This window comes from Aythya marila (genome assembly GCF_965140915.1).
Source record: "Aythya marila genome assembly, chromosome: 5".
Taxonomy (NCBI): Eukaryota; Metazoa; Chordata; class Aves; order Anseriformes; family Anatidae; genus Aythya; species Aythya marila.
This window is the reverse complement of record NC_139046.1, coordinates 60,174,225-60,187,360: the sequence shown is the minus strand read 5'-3', so window position 1 is coordinate 60,187,360 and position 13,136 is coordinate 60,174,225. Positions and strand designations below refer to the sequence as shown.

Below are 13,136 nucleotides of genomic sequence, written 5' to 3'. Positions count from 1 at the left end.
AGAAGACAGCACACATCATCATACAACACTCCAGTGATATACAGAACAGAATATTTCAGTTGGAAGGGCTCAAAGTACAGGGGAACGCAGTAACATTTGCAAGCTTCCATTCACGCTGTTAGATGCTTTAGAAAGACTAAATTCCAAATGATTCTCGAACTGAACCAGACCATTATTTCTCCATATCCTTTATTCATAATCAGTATGAATGACTTTTAACATGGTTCATAACGGGTGAAAATCCCCATCTGGAATGACTGCAGCGGTCTAAATGCAGTCTTGAGATGACTTATTCAGACAGTGCCAGCATGTAAGTGGTGAGGCCCACCCCAAGAATCTACACACATTTCGGCAACTGCCCATCTTAGGTGTCTTGGAAAATGAGGGATAATTGATTGATATGTATATCAATAAAACAGAACGAGAGGTTAATAAGCAGAAGCCTTAGTTTTAGTTGGTAGCGGTTTTGTTTGTTTTGTTTCCAACACTCTCCTTTCCTTGTGCGGCGCGCAACTGACACTGTTGGAGAGTGCCTGTGAAATTCTCTTTCCAAACAATTACTTCTTATTTCAGAAGTTTTCTTCAGTCCAAGTTCAGACTTGAATACTGCAGCAAGCAAGCCAGCAGGCTTTGGTTCTTTCATCTTGAACCGAGAATGACAAATCTATCATGCAGCTGGCAGCCTACCTTCCCTCTCCACCCCAAACACACCAATTGTTAGCTGTCAGCTTTTCACAGAAGAATCAAGCTGAAAGCCCTGTACCTGCTCCTACACTCTCAGATTTGGTACAATTCCAGTGCACATAGCTCTCTATAAAAATCAGTTTGAATTTGGCCAGGATTCCAACCCTACACCTACGCAGTGTCAGTTTTGTGACAGCATTTGCAGGACAAAACAGTGAAAGCATTTCATGCAAGGTAATAACTAGCTATGGGTAGCTGCGGGAACTTGCCACAATAAACAGAACGTACCTCGGGCTTCATGATTGTCTCCCAGATCTGTGTCTGGGAACTCGCTCTTCAGAAAGAATGATTATAGAATTCGTGGAAGAAAACGTTTAGAAAATAGAGGAAAGGTTCTTAAAATCTACTCTTGGAATGCTACAAAACAACGTCAAGATGGAGGACAGTGGTTATTCACTTTACAGCCTTTGTTCTTGGTGCTGGTTAACTTGAATAAATTCTGATATGGTAGCTTGTGAAGGAATTTAACAGTTCTCCTTCTGACTCTACAGACCATGGGGAGTGTTTTCAAGCTTGGAAACACATGCAGTGATGAACCAAGGTGTATATGAGAAAGACTATGGTTCTCTATCCTAATTAAAACTCCAGTAAAGTATTTATCAAGGGTCCACAGCTGGATGGATCTCACATAAACAAATTTGGTGGAGAAGGAAAGTACAAGCAAGTCCTCTCTGAGATGTCTATTTGAAGTCTAAAGCTGCAGAGTATTTAAAAGAATGTCACATCTAGCAGCCTGGCAGGAGCACACACTGGCACAGTTCTGCTGGACAGCAAACAAAATAACAGCAGAGACCAGAAAGAGATCAGCTGAAGTTTTGGGAGGAGATTCTGGATATTCTCCAAGTTGTGATGGAAAGAGTATTACTATCACATTTAGCTGTGCAGTTCTCATGTTTCCTGTGAATTAGTTCTTTCTCATGGGTGGGCCTCTAAGTTGTATCCAGTCATCATCATTACCGTTCCCTGTGTTTTGCAAAGCCTGATTAGATCAGTGCAATTACATGACAAAGGAAAGCAGCAGGAGCAGGTGACAAGGGTGCACACTTACTGGCAAAAGTGTGATTAAAAATAAGTTAAAGCCAACTGCATCACTGGAAAAATTCCTCATCTCTAAGCAGAGTACCAGGTCCCCATTAAGTTAATCAATTTTTAAGAGTGAAAAAATGAACCTTTTCTCTCTAATGCTGGCATTAAACAAAAAAAAAAAAAAAGTGAGCATAAGAACAGTAAACTCAAATGCACAAGTACCTTGTTAAGTCCTAGTCTTCTGGTTTAATTCATGGAGCGATTAAAATCAACACTAAGACAGCATTGGCCTTAAAGCAAAAGAAGTTCATCAGGTTCAAACAACAGTCTGTTTCCCTTACCTTAGAACCAGGCTTTGTATCAACAGCAGACATCGTTACTGCAGTGGATGATTCGCTGACCATGCTTGAAGGTCTTTGGTTTATTTGTTGCTTGGACATAGGTGAATTTAGTCTAGAAAACAAAAACAAACAGATACTCTAAAGCACATCGGTTTTTGAACACTGAGCTTTGCCTTTTTATATTTAAGACTCCCAGTGAGCAAATGAATGACGGGCTAGTCAAACACGAGGCAAACATTTCCCATTTCCCGTTTCCATTGCATTACCCCTACTATTTTGATTTCAGGTATTTCTCAAGCAGATTCTGTCAGTGACATCTGGGAATTAGTCTTTGCCAGTGTATCAGGAGGCAGAAACCTCCCAAATTGCAAACCCAACAGAGAATCGAGATACAACAAAGAGCACTCAGAAGGTAATGCTCCTGCACAGAAACTGAACTGGGCCCAGTCTAGAGGCTTGGCCACAAACGTGTGGAAGAGACAGGAGTGGGAAGGGAGGGCTAGGAGTCAGCACGCTTTGCAATTACAGATTTATTGTTTAAACTAAAAGTGTGGATACCCTAATGTTTGATCTTTCATTCTGCCCAAAATACAAGCCACACTGCAATATGAATTGTTAAAATAAGAACATCTTTTAAGGGAAATGATTCAACTCATGGCAGATATTGTTAGAAATAGCCTCCAAGTCATACTAGGATACAAGAAATCGAGATAAGTAGCTCAGATAGAGATGCCCATTTAAATCACAGTGAGATGAATCCTACTGTAGGAACCTGTTCAACAAGTAAGAGTTCAGTACAGCTGCCCAGACGGAGGAACAAGAGGACAAATGCAAGTACAGACTTCTGGGGAATTGCAGATGCGGATTGTTAGCATAATTCTCAGCAGCCACGCTCGTGAATTAAATCAACAGGTGGTATTTTCAAAAATCATTAAGAGCTGTTTAGTAAATTACCTTTGAGAAACATCAGATCATTAGGAGGTATCGATACAATCACACCCAAAAACACTGTTAACAAATCAACTCCTTTTTGCCTTTCAGCAAGTTGCTGAAGCATTTATTTCAAATAAAACAAATGAACAAAACTAAACCAAACCAGAATATAATCCAAACCACACCAAGCATTCTTGCTGCTGCCACTAAAATTTCACCCAATTCTGAATGTGGCAGAGACCAGTGACTGGGAGTGGTCTCGCCCAGAAGACCAGAGAGGTTGCTGGCTGCAGCAGACCAATGCATGGCTTAACTGAGGAGGACGAGGTGCTCGCCACCACTGCTCTCTCTCTGTTGAAACCTGAGCAGTTACCTCTCCAAAAGCATTTAGAGTTATGTCAGAGGAAGCACATTTTTCCATTGGTGACCACAGTTTAAATTAAGCTTGCCAGGAAGCAATACCACAACTTTAATCCCATTTCCCTTACGCATCACTTACCTGGTCTAAATTCTCTCTTTCTAGCTTTTGTACGTAAATTCAGGTCCCAGATATGAGAACAAACCACAGCAAGTCCCAAAAGTCCCAGACCGACCCCCAGTTTGTGATAGCTGCATCACCTCAGTTTGAGCCAATCTGTCTTACCTCCTAGGGACCAGGCTCCCTATTTTAGGGTTTACCAGCTTTAGGAATCCCCAATCTCAGCCAGGAGTGGATTAAGACAGCTCCCACATATAATGCAGCCTGACCACGCTTTCTGTTATCAGCCAGTCTTATTATCTATCACCTGCTTTTGACTCAACTTTCACCAGTTACGTTTCCACTCTATAAACTTTCAGAACAGGCAGTAAACACGAAGCTACACTGTCTGCATTTTTCTTGCAAAAGCAAGGTACTTGCCTTTTCCTAGTATTTCCTCTGGATTCTCTACAATTCCCACACCACAAGCTATTGGGTGGGAGAGTCACTTAATGCGTGTAAATGTATATCTGCCTAGATGATGTTTCTTCATTTTATAGAGTAGCTATTTCACAGAGAGAGAGAGCACACCAATTGTCTCAGGAAAGAGAACAATGAAGAATAAAAACTAAAGTTTTAACATATTAGGAATTAATTTTTGCAATAAAAAACATTAATATGGAAAAATAAATTACCCCAGAGGAATGCCTTTAATTACAAATCAGAGTAGATAAACTCCAATTGAAACGTGCCCACTGTTCAACAAGACGCTGTTTTACTGTAGGCCAAGCTTTGTGCAGATATATATAAAAAAAAAAAAAAAAAAAAAAAAGGAGTAACAGAAGAAGGTTCAGAACTACAAAGATAAGCTTTACACATTTAATGAGATTTATCAGAAAATCACTAGCACTACCAGAAAACTGCGATGCAATACAGGACAACAAGTGCACAATTTCAAAGAACTGATAATTTTGCCATTTGATGATTTCTCTTCCACTTCTCACCGAAAACAATCACTGTCAATAAACAAAGCTTTCATTTGTTAGCAGTACCAAGATTAACGATGAACTTCAACTGGAAAAAGAACAGAATTAAAAAATAAACAAACAATAAAAGAGCAAGGTTGTTGCCATGGAAGAACTCACATAGCCAGCACTAAGTCGACTGAAACAGGGAAAAAAAAAATAAAAACACATTATAATTCCCCTAAAACAAAGCCTTTGTTAGCAAACACTGGTGATCCAACCTTTTTGTACCTGAGATGTAACAGAAAACACAAAACAGCATTGACAATGACTTTAAAATATTCAAACGTAATATTTCAATTATAAAATACTGTAACAGATTTGCATTAAACCAAACTCCAGCTCAAGTCTCTTAATAGCTAATTGATATTCTCAGTCGGTTTTAAATTGCAGAGAAAAAAAAGGAGAATATACGAATTACCTGCAACAGCCCAACATGCTTAATGGAGTTAAGACCATCTTAACAGTATTTACAGATTCATCTTCACAAATAAGCGAAGAAAGCATTAACCCTGTACATTCAGAAGCATTAGGTCAGAATCACTATTACCAAATACGTTTCATAATGTTTGTCATTCAAGATACTGCATTTTGTCTTCACAGTGCTGGGTTTTGTCTGTGTTCTGGACAGTTTTCTTGCTGCTTCCCCCAGGGGCGTGCAGACACACACAAAATGGCAGCGCGTGCGTTCGGTGCTCCGGTCCCTTGTAAATCTTTCTGAAATACTTGAAAATAAGTCTCGACATAATATATCTCCTGTCTAGCAACTCCCTGCTCTGCTTAAGCCATGCTGGGATGTCTAAAGAAAACACATTTTACTACCTAAAAGAATCGCGTGGCCAGTATTTATTATTTAAAAAAAAAAAGGGGGGGGATTTTACACCAGTAGTCAGTAAGTCCATATCAAAAATGCGATACTCATGAGAGAAGCAATTCCTTTTCTCTAAAGGATCATAAAGATTAGTCGACTAAAAAGATCCACGTTCGTACCAACGACTTCAAAAGTTTATTTTGTTGGAACAAAATAACATCATGTTAATCTAGTTCTCATACTACTAAATCTCCTATTCAGTTAGATACAAATTAACTGTCTTTGTATTTCTATACATGTAAACATGCCAGATGTTTATTTTGGGGCTGCTTAGGTTTCCTCCTGCCTATCCACCTGATATTTTTGCTGCTATAGTAACCATATGCAATAGAAAAAATAGGATGTCTCTCTCTCCAGAGGTAATCCACAGGCTTTATCAGGTGCACAAAAAACAGGCAAAAAAGGCTAACAGTAATTGCATTAAATACAGAACGTATTTTCTGTATTGCTACATTTAGGTTGAAGTTTTATCCTTTTTAATGTGCTGTTTTCTCAGTTGCAAGCATAATGCTATCACAAAGATACCGTAACATTTCTAATACACAACTACTAGTGATTAGCAACAGATGCAATTATACACGTCCCTGTAAGTGCCTGCTTATTCCTTCCTGTATAAAGTTAACAACTGCTATTTATAGAAAAATGATAGAGAACTAAACATTGCACACGTCTATCCTAAGCAATTCTATCATAGGTTTTTCAAGTAAATACATATATAATGATCATAGAATTATGGTTTGGGTAGGAAGGGACTTTAAAGACCATCCAATTCCAGCCCCCTGCCACGAGCAGGGACACCTTCCCCCAGCCCAGGCTGCCCAAACCCCATCCAGCCTGGCCTTGAGCACCTCCAGGGATGGGGCAGCCACAGCTTCTCTGGGCAGCCTGTGCCAGGGCCTCAGCACCCTCAGAGTAAAGAATTTAAAGAACAACCCCAACTCCCTCAGCCTGTCTTCACAGGAGAGGTGCTCCATCTTCGTGGCCTACCTCTGCACTCCTTCTAATACTTCCACATCCTTGGTGTGCCGGGGACCCCAGAGCTGAATGCAGGGCTCCAGGTGGGGTCCCACGGGAGCAGAGCAGAGGGGCAGAATCCCCTCCCTCACCCCGCTGGCCACACTGCTTTTGGGGCAGCCCAAGGTACAGATGGCTTTCTGGGCCTTTTTAATCTCATTTGATCAAGTGAGGCAAGGGTTTCTGGTTCATAACCGATCATAAGTACGTTAGGATGAAATCATTCACCATTTCCCAAAACTCTTCTTTTCAAATCTTTTTCCCAGTACATTGCTTCCCGGGTAAGAAATGGCCTGAACAGGCCACACATTCATCATCTCTAGATTACTGTAAATTACTTTCCTGATGTTAAATGTGTCCTCTTAACAGATGTGCTTGCTGCAGCTTGAACAAGCTTGTGCCTAGGTCTCCCCACTAGTCCCATCGACTCCCGGCTTTGGCCCTAATCTGAAATTAAAATCAACCTTTAAGTAATAAATCACGTCACAACAGCACTGAAGAAGAAATTGATGTAGAAGAAACCCTTAAGAGAGCTGCTCCTTCAGACAGAATGCTTGAATAAAAAAGAAAAAGAGTATTCTTGGTCAAAAGGATCTTACAATGGAAGCAGTTTCCACAGATCATGCAAACCCAGGGACTACCTTTTCAACTGCGTCCTGTTTGTGAAATTCATTTCATTACAGGATACGATCTACCAAACTGATTCCAAATGAACATACAACCTACAACACTGATTCCGTACAAATCCTGGATGCCTGACAGAAAAGAACCCAAAGCGTCACACAGCCCCGCTGCAATTCCTACATCTAAAGACCGGGAGGTGCTGACAGCTCCCTTGATTTCAGCAGAGACATCCACCTATGTCAACAGTGTCATCTGCCAGAAACTCAGATGTGATGGCAACAAACAGCATCTGTATAGAACCTACACTGCTGCAAGCAGAAGTACAAAACGAAGGAAATCAGAGCACCTCAGGCACTTAATGCCATCCTTTGAGCAATTTTAACTGGTGTATTAAAAATATCTAATGTTAAAAACATTCTGTTTGTGCTTCAGATCAATAACAAAGCTCAGAAAAATGTTCTTGCAAAGACTGTTTCCTGAGCAGTTACTACAAACACCCCCCTGTATATCCCTCCAGTCATTCCCTCTTCACTTGGAATAAAAACCACGTGGCTCTAGTAACTCTACTGCATTGCAAGATTATTTTTTTTCGCTTCTGATATCATCTCAGTATGAGTAACTGAAGTCTGCAGGTGACAAGTTATGCCTGCTCATCTGTTTGCCCTCCCAATAAACACCTAAATTCCTCTTCTAAAAATGCTTCTGATATATACAGAAGATCAATAAAGCCACATGCCATCAGCCAGTTAGTGTTTCAATTTTCACAGCATTTTTTCTGCTACCAGAATTACAAAACCAGAAACAACCCAAGGAAGTGTGTGTAACTCGGGGAAGCACTCCAAGGACTTCTGTCCAAACACCTATTTCCCTTGACATGTGTATGAATTTTCTCCATCCTAAATCTGATTGAAACCGCCCAGCAGATTCAAGATCTATTAATGGCTGGAAGCCAGAACACAGATGGACAGCGGCTGTTGTCTGTATTGCTCTGGAGATTTGCTCCTGTTCTCCTCGCTAAATGACTGGGAACAGCTCGTGTGCATGCCTGTAACGAGCCACCCCCCACCCAAGCAGCAAGCCACACACATACCACCGAACACTTGGGGTGTTCAGTGCTGAACCTCTGGCTCAGCAGCATTTCCATGCTCTTTACACCTAATCACAGCAAAATGTGGCCATCAGCCTACTTTGTGCTGGTTCTTAGCATGGGCCTTAACATAGGATTGGCCCTTGGATTTGCTTTGGGCTTTCGGCAGAGAAGCTTGTATGGTGCTTGGCTTTTTTAAAAACCATTAAACCAGGCTCTTCTCAGGGCTGTATCAGAAGCCCTGAGCAGAAAGCTGTGCCGTCGTGCTCTACCTCTTCTTTCCTCTCCAGGCCCACAGCAGAAGGCATTGCCACAAAAGGCTCAGTCTCCTGGGAGCCTCATGAGGCCCTCCTAGGGCCTCCTAGGCCTGAATCCTAGGCCTGTGGATTCAATACCACCTCACCACCCTTAATGCAATACTGCTTTAAATTAAACGCAAAACGGATTAAAATGCCACGTAATTTGAAATATAAAGCGCTCAAAATCATGAGGGCAACCATACAAACCACCAGGTGCAGGGTGTTGCAACATGGTGTCTGAGCCCTGTCGTGTGTGAAGAGGGGCAGGTGAGGGCTGGAGGCTGCTGAAGCAGTGTTGTAAGACGAGGCTGGAACAGGGAAAGAGATCTGGTGTTGTCCTCTGCCTCTTGCTCTTTGGGGTAGTTTTAGAAGTGACGTAGCACTGAAGGGATACCCAGCCATCCAGTTACAGGAGGGATTCCAGGATCTCCTACCTATTCCAACCTAACATGCAGCATGGATGACAGAAGTAGGAAATACATCGGAAATATAGGTGATTTTATTGCTTTAGAATAAATTGAAGAATGAATGAACAAAAATTTTTGAATAAAAAACAGCTCCAAGACACAATCAACGTAGAAAAACTAAAACGTAAGAAATGCAATGAATTACAACATAAAATAGTGATATTTCTGTGTATTTCAGTTTCAGTACAAACCTTTCAGTTTCCTGGAAAGACATGTGAAAGCTTTGTTACATGTGACACATAACCAATGACAGTTTATGTAAACATCCTATTTAAATGCCTCTTTTTTCTTTTTCTTTAAGTAAAGAACTGGTAGAGTTTTCCTCTCCAGCCCTTATGCGGAACAGTGCTAGACTCAAAACCATGCTACTATCTCAATCAGAATTACAGTTTTAAGCATCAAGCTGTATGACATTTTTGCTACAGTACCAGAAGAATTGTCAAACTACTAAACCACCGTGATTAAATGTGTTATTATTTTAGATCTCTTGCCATAGGTATAGAACTACTTACTCTTCATGCAAAATAAATTCAATATTTTCTGGAGAAACCTGTCCTGTCACAGGATGTCTAAATGACGTGGTCTGCTGATTATGGCTGAAAGGAAAACAAAAAGAAAAAAATAAGAAAAAAAAATTAATATTGAAGTGCTAAACTCAGTAAAATATACCAACGATACCTAAAAAGGCAGAATGTTTTATATTGACGCTTAGCTTCTGCTACTCTAACGTATCTCTTAGGTACTTTTCAAGCTTCTTGCTGCATTCTTGTTGAGTGCCAGTGGCATACCACACCTTTTAATTATTAAGGAGGTTAATGTTTTAAAAGTAAACTAGTTACATAGCTTAGTTAGGGAGACGTACTTGAATTTATGATTATTTATACCCGACTATTACTGTGTTATTTAGTGTTATTTAGTCACTAACATAAAATCTACACAACATAAATTTTTGATTCGTATTTCTGTAAATTTCACCCAGCAAACTGGTCAAATAAGTTAAAATGCTGCTGGACAGTTCACAGTCCCACACGAATTTGTAATATTTAATGAGATCACTGAGAGATGTTTTGTGGAAGCCATTTATAAAATGTTGTTTTCTTCCTTAGTATATCATCAGTGCTTTTTCTTTGTACCTCTACACATAAGATTATGTTTAACCTTAACTGTTTAGATACATAGCCTATATAAAGCAACATAACTTAGTACTGCAGCTGAGTTGAATTAAAATTGTTTTTTAATCAACCTTCCCCCCCCAGACTACTATCTGTTTTAACACCCTTTATAAATCATTACTGTCCATTAAAGGCAATTACTTTATCTACCTGTGTAACTGTACTCATATAATGCCAAAATGCGGAGTGAAGAAAGTTTATTTCAGGTTGTCTTTCCACCTCCCAAAGCAGGGCCATATACAAATTACAAATCGTAAAGAAATACGATATTTAAGGTCTTAATTCCTCATTACAAAGACTGTGACTGACTCACTGCTAAGGAGCCTTAGACTGAACGAGTAATGAGGCAGTTCACTTATTTAATGTTCTGAATTTCCATGCTAGTAGTTAACAATGTTTAGGTGAACAATATCCCTAAGTAGAATTCCCATCAAATGCAGCAAAATGTTACCAAAAACAATGAAACAAAACTATAAAAAATAAGGCTGTTAAGTGATTTATACCTCAAAGATTCAGAAATAAATACTTCTCTGTTCTTCTGTTTTAAAGTTTGGACTCCTGTAATGACCAGCTATTTCAGGTCTTACAGATTTGACCTAATGGTAGCAGGATGTCCACCCAGAAACAGAATAGGGTACACACTTCCTTAGGCATTCTCGGGTTTCAAAATAAATAAATTCCCAAAAGGTTACAGCCTTTCTACAGCACACAGGACAGCTGAAAATCACACAGCTCACACAAACATAACATTCAAATGTCAATAGCTCGGGACATGCCTGGATTAAAAAAAGATGCAGTTGAGTCTCCTCTCAGGTCTTACTGATACCTGCTCCCACAAAGGCTCACGTAAACCACGAGCAGCAGAGGATGCTGTCTGTACTGGGAACCTTTCAACCCTCTTTCAATCTGCCTGGCTACAGAATGCCATAAATAAGGGACTAATATAATACACAGCAGTGATAAAACGAGAGCAGTGACAACTGCTATTGCACTAAAAGGGCTTGTCCAAGCCCCAGCTCTGTGACAGAAGTTGGCAGTTTCTACCTCCTCAGCTTGCTCCTGACACCAGAGATGGGGAGCAAGCAGTTGCAGTAACCCTGCAGTGCAAACACCTACAAAGCAGCCACGGTCTTTTTCTCCCGAGAGGATGCAGAAGCATGGTTTTCTGAAGAGGCAGCACTTCAACCTCGGTTTGTATTCTAGGTCTGGGAATACATCCCAAGAAAGGAATATGGACTCGCAGCTGTTTTCAAAGAAATTAATAAATAAGCGGTAACAGTAACAACAAAGTTCCCTTTTCATCACACAGCCCAAGCAGTTTTAAGCCGAAAGCACTTCCTTTCAAATCAGGACCGGAGCAGTCTGTTTAACCTTTGATACGAAGGCTAGGAGTACAACCAGAAACGCAATTACACTGGCAGCCCTAAGAGTGAAAGCACTTTGTCAGCTTCATTCTCCAGAGGCTGACAAACTGTCAACAAGTTTTCATCTGCAGGCTTTTAGTCATTAATAACTCTGTAATTACGACTAAGAAAAAGGACTCTATTCCAGAAGTGCTCCGGGGCCATTTGGGAAATGAAGTTATCCATTATACCATCCTCGCACTTTTACAAATCTTCTATTATTTCCCATGAAATAAATTCTCCAGGCCTTTGGAATAGGAATCGGTTCTGTTGCTGTAATTACAGAGCGAGTTCATTAGTAATAGACTAAATACTACTTGCTAATGATAAAGGTTTCAGCCAGAAAGCAAACACCTCTTCAGTGTTTGAGCAGCTGCATTTTGGAGGAGTTTTCCGTTTTGAAGGGGAAGAGCAGAGAAAGAGAAGCACAGATACGTTCCTAGAGAAAGCACAGTTAGCAATTTCACGGACAAAGACACATACCAGGCCAAAACTTCCTGCAAACCTGCAAGTTCAATACGCAGCACTTGGCTAGGAGGAGAGAGGCAGCACCACAGGCAGTTCTGCGGAACACAGGGCTTTATTTGAATCTGAAAAGTGAGAATTTAAATGTTTTGCCTCACAGGACTCATAAAGAATAAGCAATACCGTTCAACACAATCTATACAACAGATGGCTAATGCCTTGCACCAAGGAATTAGAGAGCAGGGCGATTTTTGCCCACAATGAGAGCAGTCAGACACTGGAGGAGGTTGCCTAGCGAGGCTGTGGAATCTCCCTCCTTGGAAATGCTCAAAACGTGGCCAGAGAAGGCCCCGAGCAAGCTCATCAGACCTCGAGGTTGCTTCTGTCTGTGAAGCTGCTCTGCACAGGAGGGGCCGGATCTGAAGGGGTCCTGAGGTTCCCTCCCACCCAAGTTATTCCGGTCTGTCACTCTCTGCAAATAGCATCCAGATCTCACAGTCCCTGTGAACCTTTGGTGTTTAAATAGATGCAGCCCAGGCATATCAGCCTCTCTGATCAGAATGAAATAAAGAAATCCCGAAGTGGCATTAGATTTTTAGACTTAGCTCACAGTATTTCTCGTGCTCATGTTTTTCAGCCACTGGCTTAGCAGAAATACCACCTGTATCTCCTCCGAATAGCAACTGCAGAGTTTCTCTTGTTCAGAAATCTACCGTGTGTAACGGGCACGACAAGTGAGCCTTCAAGCTACATCCACCCCTCACTCACCTGGCTAATATTAGCCCCATTTGCAAGCTGGCTGCTTGAACACACGACATAACCTCCAAGCTGGCCCTGGGCTACGGGCTGGAAGCAGCTAACCTCCTGCATCCTAAATGCCATTTCTCTTCCTCCTGGGGGGTGGGAGCGTGCCAGCCCCATAGCCTTTGCTGACACCTCGCTGCTTGCCGTCAGAGTACAGCCTACGAGATTTCTCCAGTATTACTGATTAAACGAGTCTGCCAATTTAGCATTGCCTCCTGTTTGTTTGCACTAACGTAACCTGTAGTATCCTGAAATTTAACCAATTTAAATACCTCACAACTGCAGTACAGTCCCCAGTCCTGCAGTGTAAGTCACAAGGGCAGGCCCTTTTCCTCACTCACTGATAATCAGCACAACTTCACCTATTTTTATCTTTTGGTTCATTTTGTATTTGAAGCGAAGCC

The 13,136-nt window shown here is 41.1% G+C and overlaps 1 protein-coding gene across 9 annotated transcripts in view; it reads right to left on the bottom strand.

Annotated features, from left to right (window-relative positions):
* Positions 1 to 13,136, bottom strand: part of PLEKHA7 (pleckstrin homology domain containing A7) — a 135,393-nt gene that overhangs the window by 50,457 nt on the left and 71,800 nt on the right. For 8 of the 9 annotated variants that reach the window (XM_082762119.1, XM_082762123.1, XM_082762121.1 and 5 more), the window contains 2 exons: positions 9,401 to 9,484; positions 2,112 to 2,223 (listed from right to left, as the gene is read on the bottom strand). In XM_082762119.1, coding sequence (XP_082618245.1) covers positions 2,112 to 2,223; positions 9,401 to 9,484 — 196 coding nt within the window. The remainder of the gene's footprint in view (positions 1 to 2,111; positions 2,224 to 9,400; positions 9,485 to 13,136) is intronic. The other variant, XM_082762128.1, reaches the window with a different exon arrangement.